The following is a 24011-nucleotide window of genomic DNA, read 5'->3' on the forward strand; positions in this document are numbered from 1 at the left end:
CAATCAGATATGACTCCCGCTTCCTGGAGCATTGCCTGGGCCCAAGACACCACAGGGGGCAACAGAGGCCAGGAGTTTGTCATGAAGAAAAGGACAAAGGGATAAAGTTCGGATCCAGAGAGAATGTGTCAAGTAGAAATAACAGAAGTACACAGCGCTGCCCGCCGGCCCCGGGATGTTTTAAGATGCGCGCATTGAATCTTCCTTGTTTTACAGGTGAGAAAACTAAGGTACAGAGAGGTTAAATGCCTTCCTTGCCTACTATGGTCACACAGCAGGAAAGAGGCAAGGGTGGGATTCCAACGCAGCTCAGCCCATCACGGGAGCCCCTAGTATTGTTTATTTAAATCGAGGTGAAATTGACGTGACACAAAACTATGTTAAAGTGAACAATTCAGCGGCAGATAGGATAGTCACAATGTTCTGCGACCACTACCTCTGTGCAAAACATTTTCACCCCCACAAAGGGATACCCAGTAGTGATCACTCCCCACTCTGTCCTCCTCCCAGCCCCTGGCAACCCACTAGTCCGCTTTCTGTCTCCAGGGATGTGCTTATTTTGGGTATTTCGGATCAACGCAATCCTATAATATGTGACCTTGTGGGTCTGGCTTCTTTCACTCGCTGTAATGTTTTCAAGGTTCAACCACGCTGTAACGTGTATCCGAACCTCATTTCTTTTTATGACCGAATAATATTCCATTGTATGGATCTACCACATTTTGTCTATCCATACATCTGTTGACGGGTTGTTCCTGCTGTTTGTGTGAATAGTGCTATCAACAAACATGTACATGTAACACCGAAATGGTTAATTTTACCTCTATGAATTTTACCCAGTATTTTAAAAAAATGAATGCCGGACGCCTGGGGGGCTTGGTCGGTTACGCGTCTGACTTTGGCTCAGGCCATGATCTCACAGTTTGTGGGTTTGAGCCCCGCGTCGGGCTCTGTGCTGACAGCTCGGAGCCTGGAGCCTGCTTCGGATTCTGTGTCTCCCTCACCCTCTGCCCCTCCCCTGCTCTCTCTCTCTCTTTCTCTCTCCCAAAAGTAAACATTAAAAAAGTAAAATAAATCAATAAAAATTAAAAAAGGAAGACTCTCAGCTGAGAGGACCTAGCAGCAATGACATACCCGTCCCACCCCCACCCCCAGTAGTGATGGACACACCCAGTGCCCAGGTCTTGACTTCCCATTGTGATACTCCAATAAAAGGGAATCCTGACTCCTTAGGAAAGCGTCTGATTTTAGGACTGGGGCAGGGAAAACACGAGGCAAGCCCCGCGTTTCTTGAGGTGCCAGGAAATAAGAAGTGCTAAAAAAACAAAAACAAGCCAACAAAAAATACGGAGTCACGGCGAAAGAACAGCGCCTGAAATAAAATGCTTAGAGCAGGAGCCAACTGAAAGAGCTCCCAATGGCCACAGCTGGAACAGTTTGAGGAACAAAATAAATAACAATAGTGTCGGGTTACAACCCAAAGACTGAAATAACCGTTCACGAGTCCATATTGGTATAAATAAATGAATGAACAAATAACTGGAGACAGAACAACTCTTCCTCCAGAATTCCAAATAATAAGTAATAGTAAATGTGGAAGGGATGAGGTACGTGAAAGATTACTAATAAACAAACACCACAGTAACACTTCTATGCACACAATCTACCCAGAATGCTAGCGCGAGTGGGTAAACTGGGAAACAAGATCTTTGCAGAGCCTCAAAGTGTTTCATCCAAAGCGTATCTCAACTACTGTACTGTAAAAAAAGAATTTTTTTTAACGTTTATTCATGTTTGAGAGACAGAGCATGAGTGGGGGAGGGGCAGAGAGAGGGGGAGACACAGAATCCGAAGCGGGCTCCAGGCTCTGAGCTGCCAGCACAGAGCCCGATGCGGGGCTTGAACCCACGAACCACGAGATCATGACCCGAGCTGAAGTCGGCGCGTAAACGACCAAGCCACCCAGGCGCCCCTCAACTACTGTACTTTTGACGTATGTCCACAAATCCTTCCAAATTCTCCCTTCCCAAAAGGTGGAGCTTCGTTCCTCTATCTTGGGGGGTGGTTGGAAGGGGTGTTTCTGGACCCGAGTCATAGTTACGCGGTATGTTTGGTCTGTGAAAATTCTTCCGGGTGTCCACGAATGATCTGTTTGCTCTTCCTTAAGTGTGTCATACTTATCAAAAGTTCAATTGATGGGGCTCCTGGGTGGCTCGGTTGAGCGTCGGACTCTTGGTTTTGGCTGAGGTCATGATCCCAGGGTCACGGGGGCTAGCCCCATGTTGGGTTCCGTGCTGAGCATAAAGCTTGCTTGAGATTCTCCCTCTCCCTCTGCACCTCTCCCCACCTCCTGTTCTCTCTCCCTCTAAAATAAAAAATAACAAAGAAGGCAAGAGAAATGCACAAGGAAAGAAGGAAACAGAACTATCTGTCCCAGAAATGCACATGTTGGGGTTAGAATCGCAACAAAATACAAAGAAGCGACAACTAAAGCTACCCCTAGGGGGTGGGAGGGCCTGTGACAGGATTATGCAGCGGGGGATGTCTATGCTGCTGGCACAGTCCCATTTCCTGACCTGAGCGGTAACAACATGGGTGTCTTGTTTATGATTCTTTCAACTGCACTTCTGGCCGAGTCAGCTGACACTCGCTTGTGAGACCTGATGGTTGACTCTTCAGGACTCTGCTGACCACGCAGACGTCATATTGGTAGCTTGAAATTGGCCGGAAACCAACAGCTGCTACAAACCAGGGTCTTTTTAATTTCTTTTTTTTTTTTTTTTTCTTTCTTCTGGAGAACTCATTGGTAAACGCTTCCCAGCACATCCCAGTTTCTTGATGTATGTTATCTTAATTAAACATTTTTTTTTAATTTTTTTTTTCAACGTTTATTTATTTTTGGGACAGAGAGAGACAGAGCATGAACGGGGGAGGGGCAGAGAGAGAGGGAGACACAGAACCGGAAACAGGCTCCAGGCTCTGAGCCGTCAGCCCAGAGCCCGACGCGGGGCTCGAACTCCCGGACCTCGAGATTGTGACCTGGCTGAAGTCGGCCGCTCAACCGACTGCGCCACCCAGGCGCCCCTTAATTAAACATTTTAAAGTTATTTTTTAATGGTGGTAAAATACGCATAAAATTGATCATCTTCGTCGCTTTTACGTGTCCAGTTCATCTGTCTCCAGCGCTCTTTTCACCTTGCAAAACTGCAACCCTGTACCCATAATATATTCTTTGTGATCTTTAAGATTTTCCCTTGGAGAGCATGGATTTTGGAGTCAGGTGGCTCTGCTTGAATCCCCATCCCCGCCCCCACTTACTAGCCAAGCTTGGGCCCCTTCTGTCACCACTCTGTGCCTCAGTTTCCTTATCTGTAATCAGGAGTCATATCTGATTGTACTGCTTTGAAAGGGCTGATGAATAAAATGCTCCCCCCACCTCCTCTTCTCTCAGCGACTCTCCAGCGACGTACCCTTCTGCCCTTTTCTCCATATCCCCTTATCTGTAATATGGGCATAATCTTAGTCCTAATCTCATAGTCCAGTGGGTCTCAATAGTGTGGTTTCTGGGGTGCCTTGGGTGACAGCCGGTTGAGCAGCTGACTCTTGATTTTGGCTCAGGTCACGGTCTCACGTTCGTGAGTTCGAGCCCCTCATCGGGTTCTGCGGTCACAGCGAGGAGCCTGCGACAGATCCTCTGTCTCCTTCTCTCTGCCCCTCCCCATCCCCTTTCTCAAAAATAAATAAATGTAAAAAAGAAAGAAAGAAAGAAAGAAAGAAAGAAAGAAAGAAAGAAAGAAAGAAAGAAAGAAAGAAAGAAAGAAAGAAAGAAAAGTGCCGTTTCTGGAGCAACGCAGCAATAGCACGGCCTGGAGATTTGTTGCAAATGCAGATTCTCAGATGCTCTGTAAATAGGGCCCGGGAATCTGTGTTTTAACGAGCCCTCTGGGAGATACTGAGGCTTGCTCAAATTTGAGAACCATTATCATAGGTCACTGGGAGGATGAAACAGATGCAAAATACTTAGAGCAGTGCCTGGCCTTGTAGCCTAGCCCACACTGCGGAAGCAGAAACGCTCATTATCATTGTTATCCTAGAGGAGATCCGGCCCTATGCGGGGGTTGTATTTGGCTGTGCCCTCTCTTCGGGTCTGGTGGGGTCTGGGTCCCCGGTCTCTGCTGAATCGAGACCTTCTCGCCCTTCTAGATGAAGATGAGGGTGAGCTGGAGCACGTCACTCCGTCCCTGGTTAAAGGTTATCACTTGCTCCTGGAAACGGGAAAGGTCGGGGTTGGGGGGGGGGCATGCCAGCCTCCCCTCTGCTGGAGGAGATAAAGGAGGTCACTTGCCTTCTCCGTGACAGGTGGGGGGAACCCGGGGTGTATAAATGGGGGGCCAGGAGGCAGCAGAGACACAGACTCCCAGGGAGGTTGCGTCGCTGTGCCCCAGCGTCCCAGGTGTTCCTGTCCAGCATGGCCAAGCGCTCGCTGCTGCTGCTGCTGCTGGCCGTGTGGGTGCTGGCTGGGGAGCTGTGGCTGAGCACCGAGGCCCGGGCATCACCCTACGGAGTGAAGCTTTGCGGCCGGGAATTCATCCGGGCCGTCATCTTCACCTGCGGGGGCTCCCGATGGAGGCGGTCAGACATCCTGGCCCATGAAGCTACGGGTGAGGCTGGGGGGGTGCGGCTGGGGGGGGGGTGTAGTGTGGCGGGGAGGGGTGGACAATGGATGGGACATGGGATGGTCTAAGGAGCCAGGGATGGAGATGAGATGAAGGGCTGGGGCAGGAGAGTCCCTGTCCTAGGGGACAGCTGGGGAAACTGGCCCAGGCCTCAGAGCTGTGCCGAGGCAGGGAGGAGCCGGTTAGCAGACCTGCCGAGTCGTGAGAGAACTGGCCGCTGTTTTTGGAGCACCTGCTGTGTATGAGCCTGCCCTTAAGGATGGGGGGTCGGGTGGGAGATGGGACGCCATTGAGAAACTGACACTGAACCGCTTTTCAACCCTCTGCGGAAGGTAGTGTGAGGGGTGTGGTGTATACAAGGCCAGATTTTGCCACCTAGCTGGTGACCCTCCTGGCAAGTTGCTTACCCTCTCTGAGCCTCCTTATCTGCAAATGAGAGGCACAGTCCCTGAATCTCCCAGGATGGCTAAGTGGCAACACTGAGTCAAAGCAGATCAGGACGGTGGGCAGGGGGCTCAGTCTGGGCTCAAGCGGGGGGCATGGGGCCTGGTTTCATGAAGGGCAGGAGCCTGGCGAAAAAATTAAACAGAAGTTTTCATGATGGTGATGATATAAAGGTGGACTTGGAAGACACGCTGCCTGGGTTCAAGTAGGAGACCTACAACTTAATGGCTGCGTGTTCTTGTGCAAGTTGGTTTACGAAACCGTGCCTCGGTATTCTCCTCTGGCAAATGGGCATGGTAATAGGTGCCCCCACCTCATGGGGTTGTCATTGTGAGGAATAAAGGAGTTAGCCCACTAAATCCTTTAAAACAGCGTTTGGCAGAGGGTGCCTGGGCGGCTCAGTCGGTTAAGTGTGTGACTTCAGCTCAGGTCACGATCTCACAGTTTGTGAGTTCGAGCCCCACATCAGGTGCTCTGTTGTCGGTACAGAGCCCACTTTGGATCCTCTGTCTTTCTCGCTGCCCTTCCCCTGCTTTTTCTTTCTCTCTCTCTCCGTGAAAACTAAACAAACATTAAAAAAAAACCAACAACAACACAGTGGCTGGCACATGGTAAGTATATGGTGAGTGCTTCTCGTGTGCCAGACTCTGTTCTAAGCTTTTCCATGGGTATTAATTCTGTCATCTACTCCACGTAAAACCCTAGAAGGTAGGCATTATTATTATCCCCACTTTGCACACAAGGAAACCAAGGGTCGGAGAAGTACATTCATGTGCTCGAGAGTATAACTCAGAGAGGCTCCCAAACACGTGTTCTTAACCATCAGGTCCTCAGTGAATAAAGAGTAGGAGAAAAGAAATGACAAGAGAGGACAGTCAAGCTCTGTGAGGTTGAATAATCTGCCTGTCAAAACTGGAAGGTAGGGGCGCCTGGGTGGCGCAGTCGGTTGGGCGTCCGACTTCAGCCAGGTCACGATCTCGCGGTCCGTGAGTTCGAGCCCCGCGTCAGGCTCTGGGCTGATGGCTCAGAGCCTGGAGCCTGTTTCCGATTCTGTGTCTCCCTCTCTCTCTGCCCCTCCCCTGTTCATGCTCTGTCTCTCTCTGTCCCAAAAATAAATAAACGTTGAAAAAAAAAAAAATTAAAAAAAAAAAAACAAAAACTGGAAGGTAGGCCTGAATGGGATAAAACTTTTGACCATGAAGCTGCATCACAAGAATAGAAGTAGCTGAGACAGCCTCTGGGTGTGATCGCAGCTGAGCCCCAAGCACTAACTCTTTTCATCCTTCACCTTCCCAGACACAGACTCTGACACAGACAGCGAGCTGGACGGGGCAGTAGCCTCCAGCGAGTGGCTGGCCCTGACCAAGTACCCCCGGGCTTTGTATGCAGACCGACCTGGCTGGCAGGGAACTCCAGGGGCTCCGCGCGCTGTCCGTGATGTCCTGGATGGCCTCTCCAGCAACTGCTGCAAGTGGGGGTGCAGTAAGAGTGAAATCAGCAGCCTCTGCTAGACCAGCGACCGGGTGGCCAGGGGCCCAGGGGCCAGCTGGGCACCTGACTCTGGCCCCTCATGCGTTCATTCATCCGCAAGTCAGGGGTCAGGCACTGTGCACTTGGACACGCCGCCCCCCACCCCCACCCAATGACCCTGACCTTTGACCAGCCTCTCCTAAACCCCAGCAAACTTTCCCTACCTGGCCAAATGGGAACCTCTGATCCTGACCCCTGACCTCTCCTTAGGTCCTATCATGCCTTTGCCTGGCCTATACCGTTCCCTGCCGCAGTGGCGCCCCTATTGTACTGAAACCGGCCACGCTGAGACCTTTGCCCAAACTGTGATTCTCTCTTGCCCCAACTGTGGCCACTCTTCCAAATTACGCCCCCGCTCCATTCCAGCCTTTGCTCGGTGCCTTCTCCCTGCCTTCCAGCCCCTCCTCCTCCAACTCCACCGGCTGGGGTTCTAGAGCTGTGGACCCTAGAATAATGGTGGGGACCCCTGGGCTCCCTTCACCCATCCTGGGGTGGGAGGCTCGGTGGGGGGGACCGATCGGAACCTTCTTCGACCCCAATAATAAAAGTTCCAAAGGACTTTGCGGCGTGTGCGTTGTTGCGCGGTGGGGAGGGCACGGGTTTCACACGAGCTCGGCGAGGCGCTCAGCACCCGCCAGACGCCCCAGGCCGTTTTCCCCTCCCTCTCGACAGCCCCAGCCTGCGCCGCTGGGGACTTTCCGCCACCGGGAAGGGGCGGGGACCCGGAGCGCAAGGTGCGGAGGCGGCTGGGAGGGGAGGGGCGCTTCCCGTGGCCGCCTGGGTGCCGGACCCGGAGAGCGAGGCGAGCGGCGCTGCCGCGCCGGGCAGGGCCGGCCGGACTCGGGGCGCGGTAGGGGGAGCGCCATGCGAGGGGCCCGGGCCGCTCCCTTCCGGCCGCGGCCGGAGCTGGTGCTGCTGCCTCTGTTGTCGCTGCTGTGCCACCGGAGTCGACCCCAGGGTGAGTTCTGGAGCGCGCTCGTGTCGGGCGCTCTGGCGCCGCGCTCGCCCCGGGGGCGCAAAGCCTCCGGGTGCACCGCAAGTTTGCGGAACGACCGCCGCCTCTCTGCACCTCCTGGGGCGGGGACCGCGCCAAGAGGGCAGCTGGGGAACGGGGGTCGGCAGCGAGGTGGGAGCCCGAGGCCCGGGGGTGGGGTGGAGGCTCTTGGGGTGGCAACAGGATGTGGCTGGCAGAGGGAGTGGAGTAGTTATGCCCAAAGCCTGGGGAGGGGTATCCAGCGCCCCCTTCCTACTGCTCGCCTCCGGCAGGGACCCTGGATCGCCCTCCCCAGTTGGCAGAAGTCCGGGGGAAGTTCAGGTTCCGGGATGTGCAGGCGGCTGGGAGAATTGACCCTCTTCCCTGGGACCCTCCCACCTCCCTCTCCAGGAAGTCCCGGGCCACTGCAGTGCTATGGAGTTGGACCCTTGGGCGACTTGAACTGCTCGTGGGGACCTCTTGGGGATCTGGCAGCCCCCTCCACGCTGCACCTCCAGAGCCAGAAGTAGTGAGTACAACCGGCTGACGTGGGGAAACTGAGGCTTTGGAAGGGTGGCCAGTCAGGTCCCAGCATACTCAGTTGAGAGGACCCCTCCCCCCACTCTCAAGCCCTTTCTTTGATTCCAGGTTGTGCATTTCCTTGCTGTGTGACCCTAAAGCAGTCACTTTCCCTCTCTGAGCCTCTCTTTCCTCCCTCACCAAATGGCCAGAATAAAGGGACCTGCCTCCCAGCTTTGGCTTTGAGGGTTCAACGAGTTAGGCACTGGCCAAGAGAAGTTGCTTAATAATTAGAAGCTGGTTTTTATTGCTGTGTGACCTTAGGCAAGTAGCTTAACTTCTCTGAGCGTATAAAAAGGATCTGGTCTGGTGCTGGGGACGCAGCAGTGAAAGAGGCCGACCGACAGCCTGGACCTCGTGGAAGTCATAGTTGAAGGGGGGAGACCTGGGTTGCTTCATGATGAATCACACCTGCAAACTCCAATTCACGTCGAATTTGGCTAAGTGAGGGAGGCGTAAAAGGGGCATGGAAAGGTGGGAACCACTGGTCGGGGAGGGGCTGTTGCCTTTTTTAAATTTTTTTTTTCAACGTTTATTTTTGGGACAGAGAGAGACAGAGCATGAACGGGGGAGGGGCAGAGAGAGAGGGAGACACAGAATCGGAAACGGGCTCCAGGCTCTGAGCCATCAGTCCAGAGCCTGATGCGGGGCTCGAACTCCCGGACCGCGAGATCGTGACCTGGCTGAAGTCGGACGCTTAACCGACTGCGCCACCCAGGCGCCCCTCTCAGCCATTTTTAAGTGTTCGGTGGCATTCGGTACATTCACATCGTTGGGCAGCGGTCCCCACCGTTCCTTTCCAGAGGGGCCTAGGTTTAAGCCCCCTCGGTTTAAGAGGGGGCAGTCGGAGAAGGTCCCCCCTTTTTTAAGGAGGCGAAATTCACATAACACAAAGTTAACCATTTCAAAGCGAACAATCCAGTGGCGTTCGGTACATTCACAGTGTTGTGCAACCACCTTCTCTACTTCCAGAACACTCTCATCACCCCAAAAGGAAGTTCCATCCCACGAACAGTCCGCTCCCTATCGTGCTCCCCACCGGTCCCCGTCACCGCCATCCCGCTTTCTGTCTCTGTGGGTTTACCGGTTCTGAACATTTCATATAAAAGGAATTATACACTATGTGGCCTTTTGTGTGTGGCTTCTTTTACTTAGCATGTTGTTTTTTTTTTTTTTTTTTAAGTTTGTTCATTTTTGAGAGAGAGGGAGACAGAGTGCAAGCAGGGGAGGGGCAGAGAGAGAAGGAGACGCAGAATCCGAAGCAGGTTCCAGGCTCTGAGCTGTCCGCCCAGAACCTGATGTCCGGCTCGAACTCATGACCTGAGCCGAAGTCAGAGGCTTAACCGACTGAGCCACCCAGGCGCCCCTCACTTAGCGGGTTTTGAGGTTCATCCATGTTGTAGCATGAGTCAGAACACCGTTCCTTTTTATGGCTGAATAATATTCCACTGTAAGGATTGACCACATTTTGCGTATCCACTCACCTGTTTGGTTTTTTTTTTAAGCTTATTATTTATTTTGAGAGAGACAGAGAAAGTGAGTGGGACAGGGGCAGAGAGAGACGGAGAGAGACAATCCCAAATAGGCTCTGCACTGTCAGTGCAGAGCCCGGTTCGGGGCTCAACCCCACAAACTGTGAGATCATGACCTGAGCCAAAATCAAGAGTCGCCACCCCGGCGCCCCTCCATTCATCTGTTGATGGCCATTTAGTCTGTTTCCACCTTTTGGGAACTGTGACTAGCACCGTTAGGAACATACACCTACAAGCGTTTGAGTCCCTGTGTTCCATTCTTTTGGGTCCGTGCATAGGGGTGGAGTCGCCGGGTCGCACAGCAATTCTGGGTTTAACTGAGAAACGGCCCAACTGTTTTCTGCAGCAGCTGCAACATTTTCCATTCCCGTAGGAGGGCCTACAGTTTCTCCGCATCTTCACGAGCGCCTGTGTTTTTGTTGTTGTTGCTGTTTTATGAAGGCCTCGTTTTTTGCATCTTTGCAGCCTAATCCTTCAGGATATCCCCGGCGCCGCTCTCTGTCACCCACCTCTGACCTGTCAGCGAGCCTTGCCGGCTCCACCTTCTCCAGTATCCAGAATCTGGCACTCTCTCCTTCCCCAGCACCCACCCTGGTCTAGCCCCCCGTCCTGGCCGGCAGAGCCGGGACCACGCAGTCCCCACCTCCTTCCTGGGCTCCGGTTTGCGCCCTCCCGGCGTGTTCTCCGCCACAGCAGCCAGAGGGCGCCCGTGGACACCTGAGTCAGGGCGCATCTGTCCACCTCCCTCGTTGCACCCCGGCCACGCGGGCTTCCTTGCCGTTCCTCAAACACACCGGTCAGTTGACCTCGAGGCCTTTGCACCGACTGCCGCTCCTTCCTAAAAAACGCTTCCCCTCCCCCGCCCACCACCACCCTGTACTGCACGGCCCCGCCCTCATATCCTCCGGGCCTTTGTTCAAAGGTCTCCACCTCTGAGAGAGGCTCCTGACCACCCTGCTTAAAATAGCACTGTCTTTCCTCACCACATCACCACACTGTATCCTCTCCACCCTGATGATTGTTCTGTGTATCGCGTATAACCGCCATCGATTATATATTTATGTGTTTCTCGTTGGCCTCCCCCCCACTGGAGGAGCAGCTCTAGAGAGCCGGGTCCTGGCCTGCTCTGGTCCCAGTCCTGTCCCCAGCTCCCACAGCAGGGCCTGGCACAATATGGATTTGCTGACGGTACCGTTGCATAAGTGTAAATGTGCCCGCCTGGAAGTAGGTGCTCAATAAATGCAACGAGCAATGCTCACGTGGCTTGTGGCGGGCACCCACTGCTGTTTTGGTTTGTTTTTTTTTAAGCTTATTTATTTATTTGGAGAGAGAAAGAGACAGCTCGAGCAGGGGAGGGGCAGAGAAAGGGGGGGAGAGAGAATCCCAGGCAGGCTCCGCCCTGTCAAGTGCAGAGCCCAGTGCGGGGCTCGGACTCAGGAACCGTGAGATCATGACCTGAGCGGGATCCAAGAGTCGACGCTTAACCGACTGAGCCACCCAGGTGCCCCCCACCCCCGCCAATGCTGTTCTAAACGTTCCACGTATTACCACGCGGTTTATGTTCTAAACGTATGTGGTAATACATTCCACGTCTTCCCTCATTGATTCCCCTCGCTCTTCCGCCCTTCGGCAGGCGCTTCTGTCACCCTCGTTTCGTAGATGAGGAAACTGAGGCACAGAGAAGTGAAGTCATTTGCTCAAGGTCACACAGCCCTGAAGCAGCAAAGCTGGGATTTGAACCCAGGCAGAGCAGTTATCATGATGGCTTTGGCCCCAACCCAATCTATACCCCCCCTACCCCCACATCTCTCCTCACAGCCATCCCAACAGAACGTGGACTGTGACAGTGCCCACTGGGCAGAGCTGGGTGACCATTCCGCGGGAACAGCTTACCATGTCTGATGAACTGCTTGTCTGGGGTACCGAGGCTGGCCAGCCTCTCTGGCCCCCAGTCTTCGTGAACCTGGAAACCCGAAGTAACAGGGGGATGGGGGATGGGGGCGTGCTGTGGGGGGGTGGATGGTCCTGGAGACCCCGGCTAAATACGTTCCGGCCTCTCCTTCCTCAGTGAAGCCGGATGCCCCCCGGCTCTACCCTGACGTCGACTTTTCAGAGGATGACCCCTTGGAGGCCACTGTCCATTGGGCCCCGCCGGTGTGGCCACCCCACAAGGTCCTGGTCTGCCAGTTCTACTATCAAAGATGCCAGGGGACTGCCTGGACTCTGGTGAGTGTCAGGGGCCCCTCTTCCCCCACCCTACTCCAGGCAGGGTCCAAGGCATCATCCCCAAATCAGAGACCCAGCCCAGAACCTGTTCCTCACTTGTTCCTGGAGTCTGTCCCCATCTCACACAAGAGGCCTGTATGTTGCATCTTGTTCAGCTAAAAAAAAATCACACCCCGCCCCACCAAATAATCTCAAATTTCATGCAGTCCCAATCCAAACTCCACTTGGGAATTTTGAGAAACTCAGTAAACTTCCTCCAGCCTTTTTGTGAATGCAAAGAAGTCCTCCGATAGCTTACATTAACCTTAAAATAACAGAAGACATTTAGAAAGCGTCTGCTGTGTGCCAGGCACTATTCTAGGCTCTTTATTGAACCCTTACAAGAACTCTTTGAGGTAGATGCCTTTTTTTTAATGTTTATTTATTTTTGAGAGAGGGTGGGGGAAGGGTCAGAGAGAGAGGGAGACACAGAATCCGAAGTAGACTCAGGCTCTGAGCTGTCAGCACAGAGCCCGATGCAGGGCCAGAACTCACGGACCGCGAGATCATGACCTGAGCTGAAGTCGGACGCTTAACCGACGGAGCCACCCAGGCGCCCCGAGGTAGATGCCTTTTATACCTACTCGCTTTACAGATGAGGAGCAAGGCTTGGTTTAAATAAACACTAAAAAATAATTAATAAAGGCAGCTGACATTTCTGAGCACCTGCTGGGCATCATCAGGTCCCAGGCTAATTGCACAGATTATCTTGATGAGTCCCTCCCAACTTTCCTTTGTAGCAGATGCTTTTACGATATCTGTTTCACAGTCAGGGAAGCCAACCTCAGAGAAGCTAAGCACCTTACCAAGCTCACACAGCAAGAAAATGGAAGAGAACCCTAGAGCGAGGAGACCCCCAGAAGGAGTTGGGGGACCCGCCCATGCACTTTGTACAAACACAGAAGTTGCCAGGATCATTTCCTCTCATATCTCATTGGCCAGGACACGGTCACATGGGAGGCTGGGAAATGTAGTCCTCAGTCTCGACAGCCATGTTCCCCGCTGATACTCAGGGCTTCTATTTCCAAAGGAAAAAGGGGAGAATGGATATTGGGGATCACCAGTTGTCTCAGGCACCTCATGCAAAACATTGCAATATTGAAGAAAGTTGTCATTGTGATTATGCATGCGATTCAGAGCAATGCTGAGAGGCAGACTTTGGAATCTGACTGCCTGGGTATGACTCTCATCTCCAGCGCCCACCTGCTTTGTGACCTTGGGCAAGGCACTTCCCTCTCTCCAGGGCCTCAGTTTTCCTCAACTGTAAAAGGGGGAGAATAACAGAGTTTACTCCTACCTACTGCTGTACATAAGCCATAGAGTGGCCAATTTGTCTCCTCTTTTTGCTGGGGATTGTCCCAATGTCAAACCCAAAAGGCCTGGGTCCTGGGAGTCCCCTTGGTCACGTGCAAAGCAGAGGGCAGTTGGACCCTGCGGAGATACCAGGTCAGATACTCGCAACTCAGCCCTCGGCTTCACTGCTCTTCCCTGTCTCTCCGCCAGCTGGAGCCAGAAGTGAAGTCCATACCCCTGACCCCCGTTGAGATCCAGGACCTGGAGCTAGCCACTGGCTATAGGGTGTACGGCCGCTGCCGAATGGAGAACGAAGAGGGTCTGTGGGGCCACCGGAGCCCCGTTCTGTCCTTCCAGACGCCGCCCTCTGGTGAGGCTCTCCAGGCTTGCCCGACACCCTCATCTCCCCTCCCGGAAGTCTGTACCACCGTGCCTCTCTCACTTGTACCCCCTTTCCTCCTCCTTGGCAACTCCAAAAGACGTATGGATATCGGGGAATGTCTGCGGGACAGCGGGCACACAGGAAGCCCTGCTTCTGTGGAAGGTGAGCTTTGGGGCTCCGTCCCATTTCCCTGCGCGTGTCAGGAAGCTCCAAATAACAACCACATGAACAAGACAGAGGTGACGATGCTGATGCTGCCTTCTTGAGGTGACCCCAAGGCTTTGTGGTGGCGGGGGGGTGGGGGAGAGGGATGCTCAGAGAGGTCCTGGCTTAGGGCAAGCCTCCCCCAAAGTCAGCTACTTCTAGGAGGTCTGAGCTGAGACATGAAGGTGGGTGCAGGCCGGGGGGGGAACAGCAGGTGCAAAGGTTTGAAAGCAAGAGTAGGCTCAGCTCCATAAAATACAGCACAGTGCGCCAGGGCTCCGGTGCTAGTATGGAAGTGGCATTAGGAGAGGACAGAAACCCATCCCCACTGCTCCCAATCTGTTGAGCACCTACGATGTTCCAGGCGTCGCCAGGCCCTGGCTCACAGTAAATATGGCAGAGGAACAAAACAGCAGGGCCCATAACCCTCTTAGGCCACATGGTCTAATAGTAATTTTTTTTTTTTTTTTGAGAGAGACAGCACGATCTGAATAGGGGCAGAGAGAGAGACAGAGACAGAGACAGAGACAAAGACAGAGGATCTGAAGAGTGTTCCACGCTGACAGCAGCAAGCATGATGTGGGGCCTAAACTCACAAATGTGAGATCATGACCTGAGGCAAAATTAGATGCTTAATTGACTGAGCCACCCAGGTGTCCCTAATATTAATTTTTAATACATTATTTTATTTTATATTAAATTTTAAAATGTTTATTTTTGAGGGAGAGAGAGAGAGAGACAGCATGAGCAGGAGAGGGGAAGAAAGAGAGGGAGACGCAGAATCTGAAGTAGGCTCCAGGCTCTGAGCTGTCAGCACAGAATGCGACGTGGGGCTTTAAGTCACAAACCATGAGATCATGACCTGAGCTGAAGTCAGAAGCTTAACCAACTGAGCCACCCAGGCACCCCTATAGTCATGTTTTTAAAAAATATGATAAAGACTTCTGATTGTAACATTCAGTAGAAAGTGAAGGGGAGGGGCGCCTGGGTGGCGCAGTCGGTTAAGCGTCCGACTTCAGCCAGGTCACGATCTCGCGGTCCGTGAGTTCGAGCCCCGCGTCAGGCTCTGGGCTGATGGCTCGGAGCCTGGAGCCTGTTTCCGATTCTGTGTCTCCCTCTCTCTCTGCCCCTCCCCCGTTCATGCTCTGTCTCTCTCTGTCCCAAAAATAAATAAACGTTGGAAAAAAAAAAAAAAAAGAAAGTGAAGGGGAGGGGCCCCTGCGTGGCTCAGTTGGTTAAACGTCTGGCTTCAGCTCAGGTCATGATCTCGTGGCTCATGAGTTTGAGCCCTCATTGGGCTCTCTGCTGTCAGTGTAGAGCCCACTTTGGATCCTCTGTCTCCCTCTCTCTCCCTCTCTCTCTCAAAAATAAACACAAGAAAGATAAAGAAGAAACAAAGGAAGGAAGGAAGAAGAAAAAGGGAGAGAGGGAGGGAGGGAAAGAAAGAGAAAGAAGGAAAAAGAAAGAAAGGGAGAGAGAGGGAGGGAGGGAGGGAAAGAAAAAGAAAGAAAGGGAAGGGAAGGGAGGGGGAGGAAGGAAAGGAAGAAGATAATGAAGGGGAAATAAGGTAGCTACATGACGGCAACAATTCAGTTCACCAATATGATATGAGTACTAAAACTATATGTACCTAATAATATGGCTTTAAAATACATATAACCAAAATTGACAGAACTACAAGGAGAAATGTATGAATCCACAACCATTGTGGGAGAGTTTAACACACTCCTATCAGTAATTTCATAATAGATGAAAAACAAGTCAAGATCTAGAATATCTGAGCATGTGATTAGCAAACAACCTAATAGACTCACACAGGAAATGTCAGAACATGCCTTTCTTCCATGTACAATTAAGACATTTACCAAAATCAACTGCATACCAGGCCATAGAGCCAGTTTCCAGGGGCTTCAAAGGGGTGAGGTGATGCAGGGCACATTAAAGAATTCTCTAATTAGAACACAGACTGTACTGGGAATTGATAATAAAAAACTGCCTAGAAATCCCCATATTCTGAATATTTAAAAGTTCAGTGAGCATTCACACCAGGCCCCCCAAAGGTTTTGTCTTTATACATTAAAAGGAGGGGCGCCTGGGTGGCTCAGTCGGTTAAGCGTCCAACTTCAGCTCAGGTCACGATCTCGCGGTCCATGGGTTCGAGCCCCGCGTCAGGCTCTGGGCTGATGGCTCAGAGCCTGGAGCCTGCTTCCAATTCTGTGTCTCCCTCTCTCTCTGCCCCTCCCCCATTCAAGCTCTGTCTCTCTCTGTCTCAAAAATAAATAAACGTTAAAAAACATTTAAAACAAACAAACAAACAAAAGGAGTTTGCTTCTAGGGGCACCTGGGTGGCTCAGTTGGCTAAGCATCCGACTTCAGCCCAGGTCATGATCTCATGGTTTGTGGGTTCAGCCCCGAGTCAGGCTCTGGGCTGACAGCTTGGAGCCTAGAGCTTGCTTCGGATTCTGTGTGTGTGTGTCTCTCTCTCTGCCCCTCCCCTGCTCTCTCTCTCTCTTTCTCTCTCAAAAGTAAATAAGCATCTTTTTAAAGAAGGAGTTTCGTTGTAGGATCAGTTAACATTATTAGGTAGGCTTTTCATCTACGAAAGTTTCCAGTGGGGATGGCATTCTAAAGCCACAATGGTCAAGGGGCAGTTTTTTGTTTCCAGGACAGTGTTACATCCCTGGCTCTTGCCCATCAAATACCAATCACATTTCGGCTCAGGTCATGATCTCACAGTTCGTGGGGTGGAGCCCCATGTGGGGCTCTTCGCTGACAGAGTGGAACCCGCTTGGGATTCTCGCTCTCTCTCTCTCTCTCTCTCTGCCCCTCCCCCACTCACATGCACATGCACCCTCTCAAAACAAAGAAACAAACATAAAAAACAATACCAGTCATTGAGGCAACCAAAAATGCTCACAGACTTCCCCAGAGCGACGATCCTGGAGGCTGCGGTCCTCTTTGCTCCACATTCCCTCCCCTCTGTACAACAGCGGGGATTTTTAAATCCCGAAGAGCCACGCAGGACACAGATTACGATGAAAGAGTAAGGCAGGGCCATACAAGTGCAGGGGCAGATCCTGTCCTTAAAATCTTGAAATTTTGTTTGTCATGGGTTGTTTGGCCTTCATTGTGATGGAGTAGAATAGAATTTTTCTTGATTGCTGGGTTTTCCCTATCCTCCCCTTCAACTTTTGCACCCGAGGCTAGCGCCTCACCCCCCACTTCACCCTAGTTGGGGCCCTGGAACTGTATTCTAATTTCACCTGTGCCACAGAGCCCCCTAGAGGCTCCGTTGCTTCATCCGTAACACGTAACACAGAGCCGGCAGAAGTCGTCCACGGACTGCTTTGTCAGGCGGACCTCACGGAGACCCACAGCCACAGCGTGTGCCTGGCAAATGGGAGATAGTAACTAACACCTTTTTCCTGTCGGCCTTCAGGCCCCGGGCCACTGCGTGCGGATGAGCTATAAAGTCTGGTTCCAGATTAAAGGACAGGAACTGATCCGGAAGACGGCTGCCTGCTGCAACTTCTCCATCCCCAGCCAGGCAGGGTGGGTTGGGCTGTCTGCCGTCAATGCCAAGAGCTGGAAGCCTCTCACGAACCTTTCTTTGGCCTGCTTGGGTAAGAGGCTCTGGATCTGCCCCGCCCCCGCCCCGCCCCGCCCCCGCCCCGCCCCGCCCCTGAGGGGGAGGCGGGGCCTCCTAGCGTCGACCGCTGAGACTCCTCCCCCGTCCAGGTTCAAGTGCTGCCCCCCATGGCGTGGTGGTCAGGAGCGTGGCCGGGAGCCCAGAACTGCTGGTGACTTGGCAGCGGGGGTCTGGGGAGTTGCAGGAGCACGTGGTGGACTGGGCCCGGGACGGGGATCCCCTGGACGCCCTCAACTGGATCCGGCTTCCCCCTGAGAACCTCAGAGCCCTATTGCCAGGTGAGGCCCGGGGACACCGGGGTTCCCGTCTCGGCGCTTGCATAGCGGACTGATGAGTGGGCCTGCAGGAGAGAATGTTACGTTTAAAGTCTCATTAATTCATGCATGCGGTATTCACCGACCGCTCACTGTGGGCCAGGCCGTGTGCGGGACACTGGTGTGCAGTGAGAGCCGCGGATGTCTGTTGGCATTTACCGTAAGCATTAAATGATTCAAACTGCCTTATAAAGTAGGCCTCTGTTATTATCGTGCCCGAGGTATAGGTGAAGAAAAAGGCCCAGGGAGGTTAAGCAACTTGCCCGGGACCACACGGCAAATAGGTGGTAGAACCAGGAGTTGAACCACATTATCAGGCCCCTGAAGCCAAACCCTGAGCCGTCACACTACCCTCCCTCTCCGCAACATCCCCATCGTCATGGAGCTGACTTTCTTATGGGTGAGCAGCCAATGAAACAAACAACAAAACAAATAACACCGACAGTGTCATTGTGGGGGGGGAATAAAACATGGTAAAGGGGAGGAGGGAGCACTGCTATTTTAGAAAGAAAGGTTAGAAAAGGCCTTTGTGGAAAAGCCACATTTGAACCGACACCCGAAGGAGGTGAGAGAGGGAGCTGTGAGGATGTCTGAGGGAAAAGCAAGAGGGAACAGACAGCGCAAGGGCCCAGAGGCAGGAATGTGCCTGATATGTTAGAAGAACAGCCAGGAGGCCGGTGTGGCAGGAGTAGAATGCATGAGGGGAGAGAGGGGGAGGAGGTGAGGGCAGGGAGGTGACAGGTAAATTGTGCAAAGCCTGGTGGGTTACAAGGACTTGGGTTTATCCCGAGTGAGGTAGGAGCCATGGAGAGTTCTGAGCAAGAATGGATATGCCCTGACTCGGTTGCTCACAGGTGCCCTTTGGCTGCTCTTGGGGGGAGTGGACTGGGAAGGGGTGAGGGCTGGACCACGTGGGAACTGAGGAAGGGGGGAGAAGCAGGCAGGTTCTGACTGGGGAGTCCTGGGCAGAATTTTGGGGATCCACTTGGATATGTTTTGTTGGAGATGTTCATCCAAATGGAGCTGTCCATGGGGCTGTTGGATACTCAGGTCTGGGGCTTGCTATGAGTTCTGGGCTTGGATGTGGTGCTGGGGAGCCCATCCTTGGTGTAAAGGACTTGGGAGAGCATGAGAGGGAGGCATTGAGTGAAAAATTTAGGAAGGACAGAGTCCCGAGGACCACAGCATGTATGGAGAAAAGAGGAGGAGCCCCGATTTTGGAAAATTCCCATCTGGGGAAGGCCATGCAGCAGCCGTAGGCTTTGAGAAGGGACCTCAGGAGCCTCACCTACCGTGATGGGTGGCGTCAGAGCCACCCCACCCGTAGCCCCGGTGTTTTGACCCTCTCCCAGCCTCCGGCACCTGTATTTCCTTTGCCCTGAAGCCTTTTTCTGGTCACTGAAGCATTTCGCCTGCCTAAGCAGCCGGCTGGAAGTGCTTGGGAATTAAGTCCCATCGGATGCAGCCCTCCACCCCACCGATTACTGGTAAGGGTTGGTGGATACATACCCCAGCTTCCTCCCTCCGTGGGTGGGTTGGCTCTCAGGCATGTGCTCTCTGCTGCCTCCCAGAGGTCGCCGGCGGGATTGAATTTCCATTGCCTGCATTGGGAAATTGTTGTCATTTACTGGAGGGCTGCCTCTCTTTCCCCATTTCACTTCCCAGCCGCCCTGGTGGTGTTCTGTGGGGCTACCACCAGGAAAATTACTTTTACCCCAATATTTCTCTCAGCACGTCCTTCAGGAGACCCAAATGAAGACGCCTACTGGGTAGGGACTGAGTAGGGGAGGGGCCAACTCTGTCTTTGTCCCTCCACCCACCAGGGGAGTTTGAAGGAGGGGTCCCCTACCGAATCACAGTGACAGCAGTCTCTCCTTGCGGCTTGGCCTCTGCCCCCTCAGTCTGGAGGTTCAGAGAGGAACTAGGTAAGTGGTGGGGCTGGAGAATGGTGGAACCCTCTAGAACCGTGACAGACCTTGACCCCCTGGCTTCCTCCCCAGTGCCCTTAGCAGGACCAACACTTTGGCGACTCCAGGACACCCCGCCAGGAACCCCCGCCATAGCATGGGGAGAGGTCCCAAGGCGCCAACTTCGGGGCCATCTCACCCACTACACCTTGTGCACACAGAGCGGGACCGGGCCTTCCGTCTGCATGAATGGTGAGCTTCACTGCCCCTGTCCCCTGCTCCTAGCCCCCACAAGACCCACCCATCAGTCTACCCAACTCTTGTCCCCAGATTGGCCCCTTGATTCCCTCTCAGCCCCTGGGAAAATAACAGGGTGTCCTCAGCTCCCTAGTGAACAGTAACCCTGTGGCTATCAATATAACGAACTGCCATTTGGCCATTAAAAATGAAGACTTTGATCTATATTTATTGACATTGAGAGATGCCTGTCATGTTTTATTAAGCGAAAAAGATAAAAAGATGACAAAACTCCAAGAGATGGTTCCATTTCTGTAAAAGAAACCCAGCACTGAGCAAAGCAGAGGTGCAAATATGGAAAGAAACTGTGCACCCTGTCAACAGGATCACAGGGTTATGTGTGACTTTTATTTCAAGTATGTATCCATCGTTAGATTAAAAAAATTTGTTTTAATTTTAGAGAGAGGGTGCAGACAAGGCAGAGGGGTAAAGGGAGAGAGGGAGAGAGAGAGAGAGAGAGAGAGAGAGAGAGAGGGAGAGAGAGAGAGAGAAAATCTTAAGCAGGCTCTGTGCTCAGTGCAGAGCCTGACGTGGGTTTTAATCCCATGACCCTGGGATCATGACCTGGACTGAAATCAAGGGTCAGATGCTAAACCGACTGAACCACCCAGGCACCCCTTACGTTTTTATATTTATATGTTATTAAATATATACACATGTATGTATTATGATTATTTTTAAAAGAGGACCATGTACTGGGGCACCTGGGTGGCTCAGTTGGTTAAGCATCTGACTTCAGCTCAGGTCATGATCTCGTGGTTCATGAGTTCAAACCCTGCATTGAACTCTCTGCTGTCAGTGCAGAGCTCGCTTTGGATCCTCTGTCTCCCTCTTCCTCTGCCCCTCCCCTGCTCACGCTCTCTCTCCCTCTCTCAAAAATAAATAAACATTTAAAAAAAGGGCGGGGCGCCTGGGTGGCTCAGTCAGTTAAATGGCTGACTTTTGATTTCCGCTCACGTCATGATCTCATGGTCCTGAGTTCGAGCCCCGCATCGGGTTTTGTTCTCACAGTGTGGAGCCTGCTTCGGACCCTCTGTCTCCCTCTTTTGGCCCCTCCCCGGCTCATTCTCTCCCTCTCTCTCCTTCTCAAAAATAAATCGATGTTAAATCATAAAAAATAAAACAAAATAAAATAAAATACCATGTTACAGACTATAGTTGGGCCTCTGAATCTCTTATGACTGTGATATTTTGCAACTTTATTTTTTTCACCTGCTGATTTAGCTTAGACATTTTCTATGGCAATATATCTGGATCCGTGCTCATGTCTCCTATTATCCTGTAACAAACCAAAAAGCTACTTCCTCTTTTAGCTTAAAAACAAAAAAGACAATTTAGAAAAAAAAAAAAAAAAAAAAAAAAAAAGGTAGACAAATATAGCTCTGGGAGGTGCACGTCTTCCCCTTATCTGGGGAGAATCTGTATTCACTGGGTCAATGTGCAGGTGAGGAATATGATGTTCATTCATTCTTCTAGTTATTCAAATGTATGTCGTTTTTGAGGGCTTTCTGTGTGCCAGGCACTGATCTAGGTGCTGGGAATATGGCCCTTGTAGAGCTTTCTTTTTTCTTTCTTTCTTTCTTTTTTTTTTAAGTTTACTTATTTATTTTGGGTGCCTGGGTGGCTCAATCGGTTTAAGCACCCGACTTTGGCCCAGGTCGTGAACTCGCGGTTCATGAGTTCGAGCCCCGCATCGGGCTCTGTGCTGATAGCTCGGAGACTGAAGCCTGCTTCAGATTCTGTGTCTCCCTCTCTCTCTGCCACTCCCCCACTCATGCTCTGTCTGTCTCTCTCAAAAATGAATAAACATTACATTTTTTTAATAAATAAAAATAAAGTTTACTTATTTATTTTGAGAGAGAGAAGAGAACGAGCACAGAGGAGGGGCAGAGAGAGAGAGAGAAAGAGAGAATGAATCCCAAGCAGGCTCTGCACTGTCAGTGTGGAGCCCAGCACGGGGTTTGATCTCAGGAACCATGAGACTGTGACCTGAGCTGAAACCAAGAGCTGGACACTTAACTGGCTGAGCCACCCAGGCTCCTTGTGGAGCCAACTTTCCTGTGGTCAGGGAGGACCTCACTGGGGAGGTGAAATTTGAGCAAAGAAGGCTGGAGTCATGTGGGTATCTGGGGAGAGTGTTGCAGACATAGAGAAAGCACATGCAAAGGCCCTGAGGTAGGACTTGACTGCCTCCCCAACCTCTCTGGGTGTGTCCTTCAGTGAGTGGCAGCGCCCGGAACATCACCCTGCCTGACCTTCCCTGGGGTCCTTGTGAGCTGTGGATGACCGCATCCACCATCGCAGGACAGGGCCCACCCGGTCCCAGCCTCCGGCTTCACCTACCAGGTAGAGGGGCTGGGGTTGGGACTACCACAGGAGGGGGCCTGCTCCATTTCAAGGAGATAGAGTGAGCAACCTTTTGACTTGGGGGTGGTTACTGATGATGCCTCAGGGGCATTCTGATCCTGCAGAATACTCTGGATTATCAGGCAGTGTGTCTGACCCTTTCACACATCCCTGACGACTGTTTTGTTCACAACCCTCCCTCCCACCCCAAGATGTCCCCCACCCTTAGCCCTTACCCACTCCTAAGCCCCGCCCACTTACCTGCCTCCCGCACCCAAGCCCTGCCCCGTTCGTGATCCATACCTGATCCCTCCCCCATCCCTGGTGTCTAAATGTTCCTCTGTCCCTCGGCCTCAGATAACACCCTGAAGTGGAAAGTTCTGCCAGGTGTCTTTCTCCTGTGGGGCTTGCTCCTGATGGGCTGTGGTATGAGCCTAGCCACCTCTGGAAGGTGAGGCTGTCGGCCAGGTGGGTCTCTGCACAGGTGGGGAGGGCAGCCGGACCGAGCTAAGCTTTGCGGCGGGGTGGGGGGAGCCGATGGTGAGGGGACACTCAGGGCTCTGTGACGCTCCCGGACTCTGCAACCTGGGCCTGGGTATCAGGTCACCTAGATTCCCTGCCCTCTTACCTGCTTGCCAGGTGCCTCCACCTTCGGCACAAGGTACTGCCCCGCTGGGTCTGGGAGAAGGTTCCTGATCCTGCCAATAGCAATTCTGGCCAGCCTCACATGGAGGTGAGCAAAAAGGCGGGCTTACCTGGGCCCTCTGGGAGGGTGACGGGTGCTGGGAGAGTGGGGAGCGGGTGGGAACAGAGCGGGGAGAATGAGGGGGGGGCAGTATCTCAGTCTCGTTTCTTCCCAGGAGATGCCTCAGGCTCAGCCCCTCGGGGACTTCCCCATCCTGAAAGTGGAGGAGATGGAACCACTCCCAGTTGCGGAGCCCCCCCAGGCCTCCACCCGGCTTGACTCTGGGTATGAGAAGCACTTCCTGCCCACCCCTGAGGAGCTAGGCCTTCTGGGCCCGCCCCCAGGCCCCAAGTTCTGGCCTGAACCCACCACAAGCCAGGAGACGGCCGCTCATTTGACGGATGAAGACACTGAGGATCAGGGAGGCTGAGTCACTTGCCTGAGGACACCCAGCCAAGGACCCCTATAGCGAAGGGCCTGGCCCTACGGGGGCACATACGGATGGATGAGGGAGCAAAGGAAAACGTATGACGTCGAGAGTGGCAGCCGCCTCCCCAGGTCCGTCCCGTCCCGCTGCTGTAACAGAACCGGAGCCCGGCGTCCCCAGCCTCCCTCGCAGCTCGGTGCAGCCACGGACCAAGTTCTCGTCCACGGAACATGAGCGGCAGTGCCGCGTGCCGACGCCCAGACTGTTCTCTTCCCTTTCCCGTGAGCTGGAACATCAACAGTGCCCGTGATCCCGCTTTAACCACACCGAAGGGGAAGGTGAGGCAAGTAGGGGAAAGAAACCTGAGTCCCCAAGTGACCGCATGAATCAGAGCCACCGGAGAAATAAACTTTTATGTTTTTATAGCTACGGTAGCTTGGGAACTTGCCACAGGAGCTGCGTATATCCTCACACTGGCTCAGTCTTTGATCCTAGCAGAGCGAGGCCT

At 52.8% G+C, this 24011-nt stretch overlaps 2 protein-coding genes across 2 annotated transcripts; both read left to right on the forward strand.

Moving 5' to 3' along the window:
• Positions 1 to 4468: 4468 nt before the first annotated feature.
• RLN3 (relaxin 3) lies at positions 4469 to 7176 on the forward strand. Its single transcript, XM_030302064.1, has 2 exons — positions 4469 to 4665; positions 6406 to 7176. The coding sequence occupies exons 1-2, from the start codon at positions 4469 to 4471 to the stop codon at positions 6629 to 6631; spliced, it is 423 nt and encodes a 140-aa protein (XP_030157924.1). The 3' UTR covers positions 6632 to 7176.
• A 233-nt stretch (positions 7177 to 7409) lies between these two features.
• Positions 7410 to 23946, forward strand: IL27RA (interleukin 27 receptor subunit alpha). Its single transcript, XM_030302055.1, is given in 15 exon segments — positions 7410 to 7608; positions 8035 to 8152; positions 11553 to 11710; positions 11803 to 11960; positions 13503 to 13662; positions 13772 to 13836; positions 17318 to 17501; positions 17617 to 17805; positions 19665 to 19766; positions 19842 to 20000; positions 22266 to 22391; positions 22749 to 22842; positions 23031 to 23124; positions 23252 to 23413; positions 23416 to 23946. Coding segments are annotated over 15 exon segments (1887 nt in total). The 5' UTR covers positions 7410 to 7514; the 3' UTR covers positions 23440 to 23946.
• Positions 23947 to 24011: the final 65 nt, after the last annotated feature.

The sequence above is a fragment of the Lynx canadensis genome, chromosome A2 (genome assembly GCF_007474595.2).
Source record: "Lynx canadensis isolate LIC74 chromosome A2, mLynCan4.pri.v2, whole genome shotgun sequence".
NCBI classification, from domain to species: Eukaryota; Metazoa; Chordata; class Mammalia; order Carnivora; family Felidae; genus Lynx; species Lynx canadensis.